The sequence below is a fragment of the Triplophysa rosa genome, linkage group LG24 (genome assembly GCF_024868665.1).
Source record: "Triplophysa rosa linkage group LG24, Trosa_1v2, whole genome shotgun sequence".
Lineage (NCBI taxonomy): Eukaryota > Metazoa > Chordata > Actinopteri > Cypriniformes > Nemacheilidae > Triplophysa > Triplophysa rosa.
Window position 1 is genome coordinate 3449951 of NC_079913.1, and position 21150 is coordinate 3471100.

The window sequence follows — 21150 nt, forward strand, 5'->3', positions numbered from 1 at the left end:
CTATTATCAATTGTGGTATCGTACACCTCATTTTTTGATGGTTTATTCTAACCTGAGGGGGCACTGAAAACAAATATTGTACAAATAATGGACATGAACATCACTTTTGGCCACTAGTGCATAAATGTTGCGTACACACAAAATGCATGTTGAATGCAATTCTCAAGACAAATACAACATTTTTAAAACGACACTGACTTTCACATATGCACACTTTAAGAACATAATCTATCCAAGCAAGACCCCTGGTGACCACCTGATTCTTTACCTTCTTCACGAGATTCAAGAGACATAATTGGATTTGCTGGAGAATATCCAGGGTCCTCTCAGCTATCACTAAGTGGCCATATCCTGTACATCATTCAATTGCTGATGACATCACATCCTGCCCCCGTGACCTCTCGGTGTAAACCAACACTAACCATTGATAATGATGTCCATCGTCTGCTAGTTAAAGTGTCCTTACTGTATCACATCTTCTCTTGAGTGACCGACTCAACTCACCTGAGAGAAAAAAAACATGTCGAGATTCAGACTGAGCCCAAAGTCGGCTCACTTTTCATTTAATGTAAACCAGTATTTAAAAACTGGAAAAGTATTTTTTTTTAATATTTTTAACATTTAACTTTAAGATGTAACTTGGAAATACCGCTGTGACCAAAAGTGATGTCAAATATTTGTACAATATTTGCTTTATGTATTATTTGAATAAAGAGTGAAGACATCTTTTTATTTCCAACGTTATGGTCTCAGACAGGTTTTCCTGCTATTATAACAATGTCTAGCTGTAACTATATTCTTCATCTTTGCATGACTTGTTCTGATTGTTTTCTCAGCAATCTCTCTCAACACATGAAAAGCTTCTATTCTTTCAATCTGACATGCATTGTTACGTTCACTTCAAACGCAGGAACATTCAACCCAGTTTCCTAATTCTCATGTTACCATGGGAGCTTCTTAATAAAACCATTGCTGTTTCTTTCTTTATCATGCAGGCGTATTTCTGTATCCCTGCAAATCCGGCTGTAAACCTGGAGTGTGTTTTGCTGGATCTCTACGGTGGTTGATGATGCATTCGGGTGTCTTCGGTCGGGCAGCTTCCATGGCGAGATGCAAGGACGTGCTGAGGACACGTGGACCGTCGGCATCTGGCCGTCCTTCTGTAAAAACACAGATCCAATAACACAGGTTCTGTCCTTCACCTCTTTTAGCAGATTAGCCCAGTCTGTCCCTGATGTAAAGACGCGAAATGACCACATGTGACAAATGTGCAGGGAAAAGATGCATGTCTCCATGGTGATGACCTTGCCTTGCTTTAACGGCCTCCGAGTGTAACCTCAGAGATATGAATTACAGATGAGAGGAAAGATATTGTGGAGCGATTGCTCACGTGTATGTGACTGTGGTGTTATTAGGATATATTGGCTGTTATGTGGGCAGTTTGTCAAACTGCTTACTCCCGGCGACGATGGACCTGTCTAGACCAGCACAGAAATCTTGATAAAGAGAGCTTATTAAAAATGTAGGATGAAGGGGGTGTGGGTACGAAAGACCAGGAAGTGGAGGGAATACCTAATAAAGTGAAGAAACAGTAAACAAGAGTGAATCCTCTCATGGGACTTGAGGGTTTTCACTACAGTACGGCCCCTCGTGACCTGACCCCGACCCTCAGACCAGATGAGACCAAACCAGACGTGCAGATCCGCACAAAGCAATAAGTACAGCAGATTGGAGGAAATGAGATCTAAAATTACATTTTTAGAAATCCACGTGCATCACACATACAGTATAGTGGGTTCATCTTTTCATGGAGCCAAAGTCCCACAACAGATTGACAGTATTAGTCGAGTAAAGCAATATTGTCCAACAACCTATAAGTATGGACTTAAATTTTCTGTAAATGTCACCGTTTCATTAATATGTGTTTAAGTTGTAAAAATTTAATAAACATTTAGTATGTTTTTTTTTTTCATTTTCTTTTTGCAGTATAATAATAAAATACTGTGATTGTGAATAAGAAAATGTTTGACAGTAAACTAAAACGAAACATTTCTAAAATTATTTTTGTGCCAATGCTTCTACAATTTATCTTAAATGCAGTTGATTGTACTGTTGAATAGAAAAGAATAGATACAGTATTTAGTGTCATTCTTTTTAAAAAACAAAACAAAAAAAGGATCAACAATTTATATAAACATAAAGGATATGAATACAAAATTAACAATGTACGATAGAAGAGTATTTTTAAGATACCAGCATGTTTTTTATTTTTAATTCACATGCAATTATTACTTTTTGCCTAAGGGTTTGTGAGAATAACACTGATGGCTTCAGAATGAGAAATGTTAAAATACGCTTTTACGTTGGCGCCATCCAGTGGCCACTTTGGATAATTGCAATACTGTCGCTGCTGGTAAATTTTGAGAAATAAAAAATATGCCCTTCACAACGGCAAGGCGTTACAATTTTGTTTTAATTGTGTTACATTTTATAACAGTAAAACAGTAGTTATAAATAATGAGTGCTTTTGTTTTTGACTCTTTTCATAAATTGACATCTTTCTATAAATAGTTTGTTTATTGACCGTGCTGGTGTAACACACTGTTATATTCTCATTGGCCCGCTGAGAAGCCCTGAGCACTTGCAGTTCTCTCTTTCCCTTGTGGCTCTCACAGATAAGTGTTTGATGCTTGGAGTTCATCTGACACCTCCACTTACAGCAGAATAACTGTGTCACTGAGATAACACACGTGATATTTTAGTCCTACGGGAAAGCTTTTGAGTCTTTGAGCTAAACCTCTCTGTGACTTCATCCACACGTCATTTTTACTGTATATGCTCATGACAAATCATTATTAAAACCATAGTGCTTATGTAGTTTAACACACATACTGATTAAATGAATACCTTGTATTTAAGTGGGACCCTCCCTTATGAATATTTACCATGGTTTTAGTACAGTTAAAATTGAAAAACCATGGTTTTACTACAGTCAAAACCAAAACAACATGGTTACTGTAGTAAAACAATGGTTTTCACAAAATAACAATGGTTTTGACAACCATGTTTTTTGTTAAAACCATAGTAAACAATGGCTACTGTAGTAAAACCATGATTTTTCCCTAAGTAATCAATGCACCTAAAAAACACGGTTACTACACTTGTACCACAAAAAAAACCATGGTTAATTTTCGTAAGGGCTTTGAACCTTCAACTGTGCCTTCAGTTTCATTTGGCAAATTAAATCTACATCTGTCCTTAAGTAAAGCATTTATTTGACCAAGGAGGGCTTATTAATGTTATTAATACATATTAGACACGTTTAACCCAGAGGAACACATCCTTTATGAAATGCCTAGAGATTTAAGCTTTAGGTTGTCTAATGACCATCTCTAAAGAGATATATTACTCTACTCCGAGTGCCTGAGTGCCGTTTCCATAGGAACAACAGATATGGAGATGTTGCACCCACACATGGTTGCAGAAGTGGCGCAGCGCCCTCTGCTGATGTGTTCTATTTCGTTTCTTGTTTCTTCCCTGTTCATGTCTCTCTTTTGAATAACAGAGCATGTAGAAAATGCGCTTGGTGAGATCAGCGTGTCACCGGCGAGGCGCTGCGTAAAATGTCCATCAAACAAAGACGCGTCGCCATCTAGGTCTCTTTCAGCAGAGCTACCATGACGATGCGACTGGCAGACGGCCACAGAGATGGCCCGAGGACGCAGAATAAAAGCCGGCAGGACTCCGTGCGCGCTCTGCCGCAGTGGATGCGCATGTATTTCTATGGCATGCACGGGATCACCTTGGACATCATACTGTCGTCCGCACTCAGGTTTCTGGATGAGAATGACTTGAAACTGTTGGGATTCTCCTCGCCGTATCTGTGCGTCGTCCACTCCATCACGCATCTGCTTTTGGAGAAGATCTACCTGCAGAAGAGATGCTTCCGCGGGAGACCCTTCGCTTTCCATCTCGTCTTCTATCCGTCGCTGTACATCTGCTTGCAGATTTTAATCGGGAACGTGGTGACCAGGACGGACAATTTGCGGGTGGTGTCAGTCACCCAGCTCGTTGTGCATTACATCCTTGCTTTGTATTTTACGAATATCTTTCATAAAGGATTCATGCGCCTGCAGTATCAGAACAACCGGGTGTTAGTGCGGCGGTGCCCGAACGGGTTGTCGGGTGTCCTGCGCTTTGCGTTCTTCGGCATGCACGGATTTCTGGACGAGGTGCTCTTCACCTCTGTGTTTAACTTGTTCGAGAAACCACACCGGAGCCTGAGGGGACACACGTCCTTGTGGTCCTTCCTCATGTATGGAAGCTGCAGCTTCGTGGTGGAGAAGCTCTACCTCCATTTGCACTTCAGACGCGGCTGGGGGACCTGGCGGAGGCTGCCCATCTACATCAGCTTCGTTTACGCGTGGGAGTTCAGCTGGGGCTTCGCGCTCCGACAGTACGACGCATGCTCGTGGGACTACTCGCATTATCCTCTCAACTTCATGGGCCTGGTGACGTTGCTCTATCTGCCTGGGTGGGTTTGTTTGAGTTTGTATCAGGACGTCTTGTCGAACGTTCTGTTGAGGGTTGTGTGCAATGATAAAGACGAGGGGGAGATGACAGGCTGTGGTGCCAATGGACAGCTGGTGCCAAAAGACAAGCCTGAGTCAGACAGAATGTGCCTGTCATAACCCACTCAGCAAAAGCAGACATTTCAATGTTTTAATTCAGTTGGGGCATTAGAAAGAATTTCAGAGATTTGTCACATTCAAGTCACTATGAATGTAGCTATTGCGACAAAAATGCTTCCTGCGAATATAAACCTTTATTAGGCCAAATCACATGACTTTAGTTTTAAACATTAAAATGTGGTTTTGGCCAAACCACCAAACACTTGGTGAGAGGAACGGCTAGGGATGTGCTTTTTGAGGACGTTAGAGTTTTCAAGATGTTTAAATAAGCAGGGTTTGCTGACACATGAATGACTTTTAGCTTGAATCACAAAAGCATTGTTCATAAAATCATTCATTTTACACACAACCTTATACAGTAGTTTATGAAATGTAGTAGTTGTGTCCACTTTCCCCATGTCCCAAGCCCCGGTCCCCCGAGCTTTTATGTAATCTCAATTAAATTGCGAGGCCAAATCATACTATTTTTAAATCACCCCACATGGAAAATACTGAAGTTTACTGTAGTATGTTAGTACACTTTGTTAATGTATACTATAGTGTTCTGTATTATTACTTAATTGATTAACTGCCGTAAATACTGTAGTGTTTTATCTTTTTTACTATGGTAAGCACTATAGTATCTCGGGGTTACGGTAGCAAATACTACAGTATACTACAGTATTTTGTCACGTGGGGTGTTGAAAATGTAGTCATACTGACCAAACCATCAAACATTTGCTTTGACAGTAAAGTCCAGGGATGTGCTTTTTAAGATCCATGTGGACTTTTAACACTGCCATGTTTGTTCTCAGAGAGATTAACAGAAAAAAAACGAAACGGCTGGTTCTCAGGAGAATATCAGTACCAGCTTCAAACCCCTCAGAGAAACAACCGTAACTGTGTTAGCAGTTTCACCTTCTGCTTTTAAATCTAATGATGTGCAGTTTGGAGAACTATCATGAGAACCGCAGACAGACTGAAGTGTCGTGTCACACAGACAATATCACTGCTGGGCATCAGGAGTCTGGATTGTGGTTGTTTTGCATGTGTTGTAACTGCATGCATCAGGATTTTGCATGTTGATACAGTGAAGAGATGTGACTCCGAGCATTCGTGAGAGCTTTCATGTGAAGAAACCAACCGAGTGCCTTTATTTCCCCTTTTAGGCAGCTGGACTTCTGTCATCTAAAACTGAAGTTTCACATCTGTATGAAAACAAGTTCAGACATAACTCTCATGATCAAAAGAAACCTCAGTATGTAGCTTTTGACTCATATTTACAAAGAACTCAAGTTTGATATTTACTATTTTGCAGCTGATGTTTATTGGAGATTAACAATAGATTTTGTCTTGCTTAACATGTTGAGACTTTTAAATAAGGTCTGTGTTTATCAAGCACCGCACACTGTGAACAATAACTGTGATTTTTGACTAAATGAATATACAGTACTGTAAGTCTTCTGTTTCTCATACTGTGTGTTTGGCTCTTGTAGAAGATTATTCACTTTCCAAAGATGTTCTTGTTTTAAAAGAGAAACTGCCAAAGCTTCCTCTAGTATAGTAAATCTTTAATTTAATTGATACTTTTGGCTTATAAATGTATTGCTTTAATGTAAACAGTTTGTTTGAATATTTCTCGCATGTCACTGGTTGATGTAAAGACACTCGGCAGCTATGGATGTGTCTGCTCAAATCCACTTTTTCTCACCCTCCTATTTTAAGAGAAAAAAACATTTGATGAATATGGGTTGATCATTTTAAAACCATTTCTTGCCTTGTGATTAGTGCTACAAATAGAATTCATGTTATTCTGATTTAATGAACAATATATATTTCATTTGTGCTCCTTTAATTTAGACACATTTCAAACTTCTATGACAATAACTTTTGCATCACGGTGATTTTGTTTGTCTCATTCATTTATAAAGATTAAAAACATGACCGTTCACCTCTTCTGAATTCTTTGATGTTATTTTTTCTGTATTTATATTAGGCCTGTCTACACATGTACACACATGCAAACTCATTGCTCTTGCTATTGAATACACATTCTTGTGTGTTACTGTGATGACAAACCTCAGTTATTGATTGAATTTATTATTTAGATAGTTCGCCATAAATGTTTATTAGTTTCTAGATGTTTCTGGATTTAAAGGGGCAGTTACACAAGAATAAAAACTCATCATTTATTCCCCCTCACGTGGTTGTGAACTTGTATGTGACTATTTCTTCAGAAGAAGATATTTTGAGAAATGTCTCAGTGGTTGTGTGTTCATACAATGGGAGTCGGTGGGGTTCAGTGTTGTTTGATTATCAACATTCTTCTGAAATCTAAAGGAAGTTTGGAGTTCTGCTAACATTCATGTGTGGATTACTGTATATCTTAGTTGTTTTTTAGGGATGGAATGTTGTCATGGCGAAAGCGTTCTCCATTCTCTAAGGTCATGACAAAAGAGATTTGGCTGTTACTGAAGGGACTGTGATTTCCATTTCAGACGTTAAGAAACAAAACAGCCACCATCTCATTTGCATAGACGTCCCGTGTGATTTTTTCCTCCCTTTAGACTGTACAGACGTCACAGTGTAGTGTAAGAAACTGATCGGATTGTGTCTATATTCTTGACATTAATAAAGATGCTTACAACATTGTTTATCGTTTTCAAACCTCTGTTTAAGGTTTCATCACAGTTTACATACATGATTAGTTTGTCTTAATATCTAAAAAGAATGGCAACTGTTCAAGGGTTGTCTAAGGACATTTTCTTCCCACAAATGAGGATAAAGCAACTTTAATCTGCTTTAGTATTTAACAGGGCTTTAGTCTCCTTTAGTACTTAGTATGAAACATCTGTTGCTGGTTACAGAATGAGCAGTATTTATGTTGCATTGTCTTCACTTATATATAGTCATTTTAACTTTGAAACTGCTGTATGGAGACAAAGGAGTTTTTGCTTTTTAAAGGGAAATCAACCCACAAACACAATATTTACATAAAGAGTCAAATGATATTCAAAGTGTCACACGTGCAAAGCCAAATACACCACCTTGATCTTTCACAAAATGATGTTCACCACATTAGTCAATTAAAAATAATACACTTATCAGACACTTTGATCCAAAGAAACAGAGCATTCAATATTTTGGATTAAGGGATAGTTCGCCCCAAAAAGCATGTTTTGTGAGATTTACATTAATACTGTTTTAATGATACCCTTTAGTTTTATTAAAACTTGTTAAACTATCTCTCTGGTTCACGAATGTAGGAGACTTGAGAAGTGATGTCCAGATTAAATCACATGATCGTTGGTTTGACTTCCAGTACAGGAAGTTGCTGCAGTCATTTTGCGGTTGTTGTTGTCGTGGAGCTTTGTTCTGCACACTTCTCCTCAACAACTCTGAGCACTAGCTATGTTTTATGCAGAACCACTCGTTTTCCCAACTATTGTCATTTGTTCATCACTTATTGACTGTACGCCACTGTCAGCCTGATTCAGTTTCAGTGTTTTTCATTATAGTCAGTCTGACCCCCCGCAGTGTGGCCCCCACGAGCTCCGGTCCCCCCAGCACCGCGCTCTTCATGATGCGGACCAGATCTCCCATACATCAACACAAGAGCTGGACAAAGATCCAACGCCAGTATAATATCACAACCTGAAACCAAATCACACTCTCCCCTCCCACACACAGAATAACAGTTCTGAAACCTTAGATTTAATTGTGCTAAAAATAACAAAATAAGCCATTTTTTCTCAAAATTGTACATCTTCCATTGGTATCTTGTGTGTTTTGTATTTTTCCACTGTCTGACAGTTCAGTGTAAGTTCAACGTCTTATCAAACAAGTCTGCTCCTGCAGAAGCTGTAGTGAGTCATGATGTCAACCTGATTGACCGATATGTTTCCTGTGATTAAGATGTAAGTCACAAATGTACCAGAAGGGGCCTGAACACCATCCATTTTTAACTAAACAATGTAGACAATGTTGTTTGGTTGAAGGTGTTTGCAAAATCTAGCACTATTACTAGTATACAAACCTAGCATATCAACAATGAAACTTATGACTTATAAAATTATTTTAAATTAAATAATCAAAAAAAACTAAAAGAGCACCACCGTTCCAGTGTTTTTGTGCAAGTTCACTCTGTATATGAGGTTAAAATATATTTGGAAACAATACTAACAATTAAAAAATGTAAAAGCAAGGAAAACTATAAAGCTATTTAATAAATACAAGCTTTGTATGTTAAAGGCCTTTCAGTTTAAGGTTTTTGTGGTATATTGTATATTGTAGTATACAGTGCCACCCAGCGGTCAACAGGAATATAACGGCTGAGTGTGGATTTCTGGGGCATATTAAAGAGTTAAATAAACAGTGTGGAATAGGATTTGCTGACTTCATTAAAACACTATTTTGTCAGTGCTGATGTTAGCTGTGTGGGATAAAGTTTTGCTGCCAAAGCTTCCTTCTTTCTGGAAGTGACATCAGTATTTACACAGGTGCTGTTAAGAGCTACTGAAATTTTAAATCTCTTACTCAAGGGACATCCCTTGCCTCTGTTTAAAAACAAAACACGGCCAAACTTTATCCTCTTTTTTATAAATAGAGACAAATATATGTACAGCAAATCAGAGCACAGAATATTTTTTTTTCCAATAAAATGTTTTATGTTTGACCAGTAATAGCAGTACATAGGATATTTCAGATTTATGCTTAAGCAAGTTTTTCTGTCCATTACTGCTCCTCTCTCTCTCTCTCTCTCTCTCTCTCTCTCTCTCTCTCTCTCTCTCTCATCTGACAGGTTTTTCAGGTTTCCTCTCTGTTTACCTCACAGCTCAACCATGTTTGGGAGTGGCAAACATCAAGCCAGGAATGGAAATACTCGTGTGTTGTCATCAGTTGATATTCCTTTATATTTCAGATCTCAAACACATATTTCCCTCACAGGAATCACAAAACAATTAACAAAAAGTTTCCATTACTTATCAGATAGTCTGCTGATGTACGATATCACCCAGTAGTAGTGTTTACAGATTGTAAGCCCCATATATGAGTAATATTCTTTAATGCCTTGTTGAGTTTCAATTATGTTTCTGCTCATGTCCAATGAGACCAAGTTTTTGAGTTTTTGACCAATAAACAGGAATAATAGGGGCAGAAGTTCACGTAGCTATTTTTAAACATGAACAATTGTTATGATAAATGTTTTATAATGCATTTCAAATGCAGAGTGTCCTACATTCTTCACCTTATTAACATGACATACATTTGGCTCCCGCCCACACCGCATTCCTCTCTCACAGCTACTTTAACTTATTTCGCTTATTTATTTATCAAATAAGTATTTTTGTCGCATCATAATTCCACAGCTATTTTTGGTAATTAAACGTCTCTAAACATCTATATAATATTGCGTAGGATAATAAATACGTATCTGTTTCCTACTACGGAAAACTCTTAACTTATGAACATTAGCTCATGCTGAAGTTGCCTGGTAACCTTCCTGGAGCGTCCGTTTACGTAACTAGTTCATATTTAGCCACGCCCTTGCGGCAGTATGATTCGCCAGGTGGCTTGCGTTCGCCACAAACGTCCGCTTCGCAGCCATTCAGCTGACAGCGTCGCGGTGCGTCATTAATATTCATGTCCGAAGTCCTCACAGATTAGCAAATACGCCGCTTCTCTGGATGTCATGCGCAACGCTGGCACTGCCATGTTGGATCGAAACCGAGTTCAGATGAAAGTTTAGAGTCTCAGGACGACTGCGGATTCATCGGGACATTAAGGATCGCGTTTTATTTCACGGATCCGGGATTATTACGCGTTCTCGATCTATTCCCAGTCAACACAAACACAGGTGTGGAAATGAGAGGCTCTGGATTCAGACTGCGGTGATCGGAGTTCAATGACCATATTTTCTGTTTAACACTTCCTGATCACCGCTTTACACCATCGGATTGTCAAAAATGAGCGGCCCACCTCCAAACAGGAGGCCTGCGGGACACGTTGGCTCAATTCTGCTCACCCAGCAAGAGAACGAAGTGCTTTTCAACCATATGGGCAGGAAATGCACCGTAAGTTCACAAGCATTTGCTTGATTTCTGCCAGCTTTCTGTATGTGATGTTCACTTCAGTAGTACATGCTCTCTGATGTTACAATGTAGCGTAACTGTTTCAAAACAATGTAACACCTTGATGTTTTGTCACAAAGTGTTACACTGGAGTGATGCATTGTGTCAGTTAATATAGTATCAGTGTTACACTTTGTCTTTATACTGGTGTGTGATACAGTGTGACATTTCACATAACCAGAGTTACAGTGCAGTGATATTTTGTGTTTACACCCGTGTGGTACATTGTGTCGGTAAATAATATATCATCAAAGAGAGAAAAAAACGAGTTTGATTTTATTCAGCAACGTGTAAATGAATTACAGGAGGCCATGGTGCTTTTAATATCTTCATAAAGAAATAAAGTTGTGCCTTGTCATTGACACTTATCTTTCCATTCCAATCACAGTTCGGTGACCTGTGTTTATAACTCATAAAACTCTTCTTCTGCCTCATTGTTTAACTTTCACAATATTCAACTTTTTAAACATCCCCCAGATACTGTCACTCACAACCACCCTACAGGCATCCAAACTATGTGTCATATGAAGAAACTATGTACAAGATTTTGTACAGTAATCATTGATGAGACTTTATCACTTATCTTGACAAACATACAGTAAGTTTCACTTTTTACATCATTTTTTTGCAGCTGCAAACCTGTTACAGCGTCAGAGGCAGTTTTTCTTTCTTGTATGTTTCAGCATCAGTGGAATCGGATTTCCTTCCAAGGATGTTTTGTTTCATGTTTCGAATCTTACATTAGCATTTGTATTCGGGGTAAAGTCTTTATCCAGGTTTGCTCTGCCTCTGATCATTCGCTTGTTGGTTCTTAAACTGCCATTGGCTTGTCACGTAGGGCATCGCTGTTCCTCATTCCTCTGTGTTACCTGCTCTGTTCCTACAAGAATAAACATGTGGTGTTCAAAAAGCAGAAACGAGTCTTCCTCTTCATCTGAGAACACGTATGCGTTCCTCTAGCCGCGGTGTATTTCTGTGCACCTGTGTGTGACGAAAGCACTGTATCCCGAGACCGCTCGTGCAAAAAATCATGGTTTTGCATGACACTGTCCTTGAGGATGCTTAACATTCCTGACAGCGTTGGGAGATGAATGCACTGCTGTCATATTCGCACAATATCAGACGTTCACTTTTAGACTTATATGCGTCTTGTTTGTCTTGCAGTGAGTCTTTTATAACCTCAGACGGCGTGTTACGGCACGATTGAAGCAGGCGTGTCGTCTGAAGCGCTTTTTGTAGGAATCTGTTTATAATCTGAATGTAACGTGAATCATAGATCTTGAGTTATGACTCTGTTTTCTGTTGTGTTGCTAGTTCGAGATCTGAGACTGGAGGAGCGGTGAGTATATAAGAGAAGACTGTGGTGGATTCTCCTTCAGCTCGAGAACCTGGGAGTGGGAGAACCAGTCCTCTCAGGTTGTTCCTGCTGAACTGGCTTTGACTGCTTGAATATGGCAGAATTAACATATAGCGGCCCATAGAAACAGACGATAATGAGGCATCCATGTGCACGCATCTATGATTTTTTCGTCACAGACAGGTCAAAGGTGTCAGCGAGGAGCATGCTTGATAGGAAATATGAGCAATCTGAAGTAAACAAAAGTAGATCAAGGTCACTTGTGAACAAGACAAGGCAAGGCAAGATTTAACATGTTAATGCAAAAGATATTAGATGTATGAATCTGAATCGAACCGAATATTCAGTGCAATACCAGAATCTTAGCATTAGATGAAGTAAGTAACATTCACAGCGAATAATATCACGGCTTTGATATGTTATCAGTGATGTCATCAGTGCACGTCACGCATGAGTACATCTAGATATCCACCAGATTTTTCCAGAGGGCATTTCCTCTAACGCCATCTAACGATGAGCGATAAAACGCGAGATAACATTTCCTCGTCCTATATCAAGCGATGAATATCCCTTGTTCATTCAGATGAAAGCATCCCACTAAAACGGAGAAATAACGAGCGACAGCTTCAGTCGGCCAGTGAGAAAGCAGAGCATGACCTCGTTCTGTGTTCATTTTTTGTCTTTTATCCTTCTTTAAAGAGGCTTTGAATGTCTTTGTAATAGCTAGCAGGTCTGCGGTTCGGCAGGTTGTTAGACGTGTGGCGTGGCTGCATTCCTGGCTTTGCTGCTCCGCACTTCTCTTTTGTAAATGATCTGTCCCGTCTGTAGAATGACGCTGCTCATTCATTCCCCAAAGTGTCTGTTTGGCTCGGATGTTGGACATTGCAACTATTCTTAACAAGTGCCTGGAAGCTCTCGTTTGCATCTGTAGGTCACAGACGCTTGGGTTTTGTGAGAAATTCAGTGACTCTTTTGTTCCAAGAGCTGGTTCATCTCAGGACAAACGCTCATTGTCTAGACCCACATGTGTGCGGTGGTCCTGTTTCAAACTCATTCATCTTTTCTCTTAAAGGAACAGTTCACACAAAAATTGGAATTCCCCATCATGTGAATCATTCAACCTTATTTTGATCTGATGTCAAAACGTTCATGATATGCCGTGCGCTTCTGTCAGGAGATGCGAGCTCATTCTCAGCATTATTAGTCTGTGTGTGTCTTGAGTCAGCGGATCTGTGAGCGTCAGGTGCGTGAGGAGACTGCAAACGCTCCTGGGCCGTTTGTGAGCGAGCGTTTTGCTTCCGGCGCGAGTGTGTCATTCTCACTCATCCATCATAAGGTGTTGGGTCTGTGTGGGGTGCTTGAATGACATTGCGGTTTGTTCCCGGTCTCTGCAGTCCGACCACGGAACGCTCCCTTCGGCTTTTCAACCATAAACTTGTTTCTCTGTGGCAGTTTTATGGGTCGACAACTTTAATTATCACAGAAATGATGATTTTTTCTGAAATAAATGTGACGAGGTAAAAAGACTTAGGAGGGCTGCATGATATTGAAGAAAATGTGATATGCAAGAAGAAGTCTTAAAGTCTCTAATAGAGTTGTGCAAATCATACACGTACAATTGAAAGCTTTGTACGTTCACATATGAATGTTTTCTCTCTGGTTTTGACAGAGCTTGTGTTCAGCTGTGGTGCAGGTCTATGGAGCCGACAGAAACTCGTGGATGAAGAAATGCTGTGGGGTGGCCAGTCTGGTGAAAGACAATCCACAGAAATCTTATTTTATCAGAGTATTCGATATGAAAGTAAGTTAACACATGCTGGCTCAAGTTTCTTTTTAATACCCAAAAGCCCTTCTTTTCATCCACTTTATTGATGGTTTTATTGAGTTTTATTTCAGTGAATTCGCGCATTGAGCGCACATACTCAAATACAAATGTATAGTATCATGCAACTTAAGTCGTTTTGGATAAAGGCGTCTGCCAAATGCATGAATGTAAATGTAATGAATTTGCTCTTCTGTATGACAGGACGGAAAAATCTTGTTTGACCAAGAGGTTTACAACAACTTTACATTAAACAACTCTAAGTCTTACTTTGTCACATTTGCTGGAGACGTAAGTACTTTAGTCGTGTACCAACATAATGTTTTATATTTACCGAAACGTATATGCGTTGTTCACACCTCAGCAGACCGTCAATCTGATCGCAGATTCAGCTTCCTAAACTTAACATGAAATCTAAATTGTCTGTTTGTTTGCTGCATATTCCTGATCTTATTGTGCCCGATTCATCCATGTGTTTTATTTACAGTAAGGAAGTTTGTTTGACGTATTATTTAAATAAAAGTTTTGTAACATTTTCTTTTCAGGTGATTAGGCCTGATTTCCTCTTAAGTGAAAGCTGTAGAGTTTATTTGTTGAACAAAAAATTCTTTAAAGATAATAAACAAACATTTTTCTGTATAGATAAAAAAGTCTTCATACAATTCACCTCCAGATATATCGCAGTACGGAAGTAAAAATGTTCATTTCTTTTATTAAGTTTAAGACACACTAAATGTGCTTTCTGTTTGGAAGACTCTTAATCCAGTTGATTTGTGTAACACAAGTCAATGTAAAGCATCTTTATTTTGCACTTCAGACGTGTCAGATCGGACTCAATTTTGCCAGTGAAGAGGAAGCCAAGCGCTTCAAATTGGCGACCAGCGATCTTATGGGCAGAAGACTGAGAAAAACCGGTAACTAAACCTGTGTGTGTTCTCAAACCTGACAACTGGCATGTACTGTATTCTCCTCTGATTTCTCTCTGTTAAACAATCTATGCTTTCTCTTGATCTTTTCTTCTTAAGAGAGGCTGCTTTTGTACATCTCCGTCTGTTACTGTAATCTTCTCTTTGATGTCTGTGGGACCCTCGGGGGTCCGCTCGTGTAGGTCTGGTTGTGATTAGCTTTGCTCTTTTAAACACCTCCTCCGCCGCCATCTATGTGCACTGACTCGGCAGCTTCTGCAGGGACAATGAAAGAACTGTGTTCTCCGTCTCATTCACTTCTTTGTGCTCCGCCGACAAACTAACATCAGACGCACAGTCTCTCTGATCTTCTGTATGACCTCAAATCTCAGCGTGTCTCTCTTTCACTACTAAACATGTAAAGCATCCGGTGGTCAGTGTAGTAATAACGGTTGTCTTCATTTTGTCTTGCAGAGAAGAGACGTGAGCCCTCTAATGGTAGGTTGTTCACAAGTTGAATTCTGTCAAGATGTAACAAAAAATGACAGATTTTGTCAGTTTTGTGTCCTTTTAATACAATACGGTACAATTTAAATTGTATCAAATATATTTTAAAAAATGTATACCTGTATAACCAATAGGACTGAACGAGATTAAAGAAAAATGCGATATACGATGCAATAAAATATGTATTTAAAAACTAAAAATATTATATAACCAACATACATACGTCACATTATTTCTGATTCTTGATCATCTTCCACACATCAGACACTGTCTCTATGCTATTTGCGTCAACCTGAAACTGGATTAAAGCGTCTGCTAAATGTGGTCCAGAAGCACTTGCGATTTCAATTTTTTTTATTTTATTAAATCTCACATATATAATTAAAACTTAAAGATACATAACTTTTAGAATTTTTCAAATGATTCAGTTATTGCAAACTATTGTGATATACACATTCGCGATAATTTCGAATGTTTGGTAGTTTGTCCTACCAAACATCATTGGACCCCATTGACTTCCATTGTATGAACACAGAACCACATTTCTCAGAATATCTTCTTTTGCGTTCCACTGATGAAAGAAAGTAACGTGTTTTAAACAACGTGAGGGGGAATGAATGTTGACAGAATTGATATTTTTTGGTGAACTGTCCCTTTAAGACTCATTGATAAATCTCTCATACAGAACACGTGAGAGTCATACTGTACCCGAAAAATAACCAGCAAGAATTATTAAAGCCATTTTACAGTTTTATGTGCCCCTGTTTCTCATCACTGTAATGCTACAGAAATCATAATAAGCTTCTCATTTGTGGTGAAATGTACCGTGTCCTCATCACAGACCGTTGTTGTGCTCCGTGTGCCCCCGGAGATGTACAGCAGATTATTTTTGGCTTTAACGGTTATGTAAAATCCAGCGGTGCGGTGTCATTTGCTGGGATTAAAAGGGGGCGGGGTTTAGCTGTCAGGCAGCAGTCTTCAAAGGCGGGGAGACTCCTGCATTGTGCATATCAGCATGTGCGCTTCCAGCCTTTGATAGCGTTTCGGTTGGATCGTAGACTTCAGAGATGATGTTCTGCACCACCTTTCTCTCTGCCCCGTCTGATGAGCTCCTTGACGGGGGTTCGGATGTGGGAGGTTGCCTGGCTCCCCTGCACTGCCTCGTACTCCCACAGGACGAACTTTATGCTCCGTTCTCAGACGCTGCGGTCAACCTGCGGCACACCGTGGTGATGGGTCAGATCCTCATGGACGTGAGTTTAGGGGTTAGCCGGTCTGTTTCACCCTCACCTGTGTACAGGTGTAGAGAGAGTGAGACTACAGGTAGGTGGTGATGTCATTAACTTGAGAAAATGATTTATTAGGGCTCAAAAGATCGCTGGGAAAGTCTTTGTTGTTTTAGTTTTTGAGTATGAAGTCGGTAGGTTTTTTCTTGACTGTCCCAAAACGGTTGGATTTGTTTAGTGTTTTTAATAGGAAAAATTGTGCAAAACCAAAAATGTTCATAATGCCATCGTGCTGTTGTTTCAAAATCATTTTCTGAATCTTTAGGACCATCAGGACCCTCAGGACTTGTTTTGCCAATGGCGACGGTGGACATAAAGAACCCAGAGATCAACAGTCCGCGTTATCACAGTAACTCTCAGATGAACAACATCAACCTCCACAGCAACTTCAAGAAGAAAGACAAGGGCAAAACCAACAACAAGAAAAAGAAAATATCCAAGGCCGAAATTGGCACCCCGAGCAATTTTCGGTGAGAAATCAAAATGTCTCCACTTTTCTTACTGTACTATTTTATCACAGTTCATTTTTTATTTCCTTCCACTAAACGTTCTTTTGGATTCGTGGAGGTTTGTGTAGATTGTTGGGGTTGTGAAGTAGAGTCGGATGGACAATCTCATGTAATATATCATTAAACGTGAGTGATAATCCAGGTTGATTTCAGGATTCTGGTTGATTTGTTGTAAACCAAAAGAGACGATGGTTTAATTGGCGATGGCGTCAAATTCATTCTTGATAGTGCCCGGATTTTCTTTTAATCTCCAGTTTGTCTTAATTTGCTTATACAGTTTCTGATGATGGCTAATGTTTGTATGCGTCTCTATAAAGCGTGTCTCTTGTTTTGTGTTTCAGACACGTTGGACATGTAGGCTGGGATCCCAACACAGGCTTTGATGTGAGTATTTTCATGTTTTCGATTCCTGGGTCAGAGGTCATTGTAGGATCCCATTCAGAAACACGATAGTCATCTCTTACACAATGGGATTTGGGGGTGTGTATCTTCATAATCCAAAACAATCACTGTTATCAAAATGTGGGATCATATTTTTCCCGTTGAGTTATTAAAAATGTTCTGTGTTGTTTGGATCAGTGTTTCGTTTTTGAATGAGAGATTACATAACAGAGTTTATTTGAGGCCTATTTTTTTAATATTAAAGTCTTAAATATTGCTTACATATATTCAATAGATTATATATTACATACATGCTATGGGTGTATTCAAATCATGGCACAATATATTGCAATACAAAAAAAAACAGTATTCCTTTTGTATTAAATAAGTTATTAAAACTTAAAACTTCTAAGTTAGTAAAAGCTTTAATTAAACTTAGAATGTTGTGGAAAAAATTGTAAGCCCTGTATTGTGTTTCACCCCTTATACTTACATATATTGAAAATGCAGCATGATGCATTTGAAAGTGCATAAATGCATAAAAGTTGCTTAGAGAATAAAAATTATAAAACCAATTAGCATTTCTTTAGAAACTTTTGTACACTTTTCAAACTTTAACAAACAAAAAGCTTAACAGCTTCATCATACAATGATTTTGTCCAAAGAAACTAAAAAATGAGTCATGCCGTTTCCTTTCTCAGCTGAATAATTTGGACCCGGACCTGAAGAAACTCTTCGACATGTGCGGCATCTCAGAAGATCAGCTGAAAGACAAAGAGACGTCGAAAGTCATCTATGACTTCATTGAGGAGAAAGGAGGGGTAGAGGCTGTAAAAGATGAACTTCGACGTCAGGGTAAGTCTGAGAAGTTGTGGGTATTTTTATAGATTTTTGCCTAATTCGCTGCTCGATAACTCATGTCCCGTTCTCTCTCTACAGCGCCTCCGCCTCCAAAAGGAGGTCCACCGCCACCACCACCTATCCACAGCTCAGGACCTCCTCCTCCACCTCCCTCCAGGGGCCGTGGAGCACCGCCCCCTCCGCCACCCTCAAGAGCACCCAACACAGCGCCCCCTCCACCTCCGCCCTCCCGACCGGGTATGGGTGTACCGCCGCCTCCACCCAGCAGAGGGCCCGGGTCAGCTCCCCCGCCTCCTCCACCGCCCCAACCCGCCTCCTTCTCGCCGCCGGCTCCTCCACCTCCTCCTCCAATGGGTGGGCCACCGCCGCCGCCACCACCAGGACTGCCTCCTCCCGCGCCACTTCTGCTACCAGGTGTGGATTCTGGAGAGCCTCTAGGGGTTAAATCTGCACTCCTTGATCAGATTCGAGAAGGAGCGGCACTCAAGAGAGTGGAGCAAAATAACAAGCCCACATCTAGCGGAGGCCGCAACGCCCTTTTAGACCAGATCCGACTGGGCATTCAGCTTAAAAATGTAAGTTGGCTTTTAAAAGTATTTCCAGAATTAAAGAAATGTTGACAAAAATGAAAAATCTATTGTAAGGAGTGTAAATCTACTGTATGGTTCTCTTAAAGTCCCCGTGAACTGGAAGTTGCGATCGTTTTTACTTCCGTATTTTGACGCATTTCTGAGTGAAATGGAATTTCTAATGAGCAAAAATAGTGAGCGGGGCTTTCGTCTTTCTCAACGATTTGATTGGATGTGTAAAAACAGCCGTTGCATTTTGAAATGGAACTGGCAGCAGACTGACAGTTGAAGGGGAGGAGTTAACAGATGCTCCGCCCAAGCCGTCTAACATATGTCATTTAAGACGGTTAGTCATTACAGGAAGGAAGTGCATTTTCAGATTTAAAAAAAAAGATTATGAGGGCACACAAATTTTTTAAAGAGAATGACCCACATTGATAACTATTTACAATAAACACTGCAGTATTTCATGAAAAAATAGGCATTGTAATGTTTTATTTCACTGGGACTTTAAATGTATCTTATTGCATTGCACTGAGATTCAGGTGAACTTCAAATTGGTTAACAATGAGGCCCGAATGTGAAAATGTAATTAAACTAAATTAATCAAAATAAATTAAGTTAAAGTTTTAAATTAAAATAAATTACTATGTATTACGTTAAATTATTACATTAAATTGTGAAATTAAATCATTGCATCAAATTATTATATTTAACTGATAAATTAAATAATTATGTTAAAATAAATTGTTCAATTAAACTATTAAATTATTACTTAAAGTAATTATTAAATTTAATTATTACAATAAACTGTTATATATAAACTACTATATATTCAACTTAAATAAACTTTATAAAGCTTTTGCATGACTATTTTATCAGCCAGAGATGATGTTTCTAGCAAAACGGTTTAGCAAAACACATTTAACATGTAACTTTATTCTGGTCATGTGACATTTTCAGGTGACAGATAATACAGACTCGGCCACGTCCACTTCAGCCCCCTCAGGTGATATTGTGGGGGCACTGATGCAGGTGATGGAGAAGAGAAGCAAAGCCATCCATTCATCAGGTGTGTTGACTACTGTTTCATCTTGATTTTCTTTTTGCCTGTAGATTTATGATCTACAGATTTATGATTTATATTGAAACCTTTAAATTATTTTTTGTCTCTCGTTTTTTTAGATGACGATGAGGATGATGATGATTTGGAAGATTTTGAAGATGAAGACGAGTGGGAAGACTGATAAAGATCATTCGTTTGACTAGGGCCAACAATAAGAATGAAGACACTACATTGATGTTGTCTTTATAAATCGTAATGCATTATAATGTAAATGACCGATTTGTTGTACATTTTTGTTGCCTTTGTCCTTTTTTTGTACTCATCTGTGCAATACCTCATCTAATCTGTAAAGTTTTCCTTTCCTGGATTCACGTGCAATTTTACATCAAGTCTTCTTGATTTGTAGAGTTTAATATTTTCGGGTCTTTTTTGTAACATTCGCTAAAGGGAAATCGACGTTGATTATTTGACGAGAACACTATTTTCATACTTTTCTCCTGTACTTTACCTTTTCTTATTCAGATCCTAGTTAAGCACTATTATTTTCGTAATGAAAATGCATATTTTTTTCCATTTCTAATTTGTACATTTGCTCAGAGACTCGGTTTATATTTTTGCATGAACCGAACAATATTAAAAAAGACTTAATGATGGGCATATGAATGCAATGTCACGGTTACGTTTACACATTGTGTGCAAGCTGCTCTTTCAGAATTCCCGGATATAACACTACAGTTGTCAGAAATAATCTCTGTGTATCTGTCTTTGTGCCAGTTTGCATTTTTACCAACAAAACAACAATTTCTCACATGTTTTGTCTGTCATTGAGAGAACCGATACAGTTCATGTTTAGAATTAATGTTCATTTTTAAACATCTTAACGTGATTCATACGCTCTCAGTCTTTTACTTATAATGTACTAAATCACATAAATGCCAATGTTACATTCCCATACAGCTGTTTAACATTTGATCTCCTTTAATTTCATTCAAAGGTTTCTTTGCGACTCGAAACCTTTGAAATGAGGTTGATCAAAAACATTTTAATTGTACACTTAAATAAATGTTTATATTTACAAAATCCTGA

The 21150-nt window shown here is 39.0% G+C and overlaps 2 protein-coding genes across 2 annotated transcripts; both read left to right on the forward strand.

Moving 5' to 3' along the window:
• The first annotated feature begins 2052 nt into the window (after positions 1 to 2052).
• On the forward strand, positions 2053 to 7301 carry tmem229a (transmembrane protein 229A). Its single transcript, XM_057324852.1, has one exon. The coding sequence runs from the start codon at positions 3678 to 3680 to the stop codon at positions 4689 to 4691; it is 1014 nt and encodes a 337-aa protein (XP_057180835.1). The 5' UTR covers positions 2053 to 3677; the 3' UTR covers positions 4692 to 7301.
• Positions 7302 to 10322: 3021 nt separating this feature from the next.
• waslb (WASP like actin nucleation promoting factor b) lies at positions 10323 to 21150 on the forward strand. Its single transcript, XM_057324399.1, has 11 exons — positions 10323 to 10744; positions 13828 to 13959; positions 14185 to 14271; positions 14798 to 14894; positions 15360 to 15383; positions 16944 to 17148; positions 17529 to 17571; positions 18270 to 18423; positions 18508 to 19004; positions 19962 to 20070; positions 20184 to 21150. The coding sequence occupies exons 1-11, from the start codon at positions 10637 to 10639 to the stop codon at positions 20243 to 20245; spliced, it is 1518 nt and encodes a 505-aa protein (XP_057180382.1). The 5' UTR covers positions 10323 to 10636; the 3' UTR covers positions 20246 to 21150.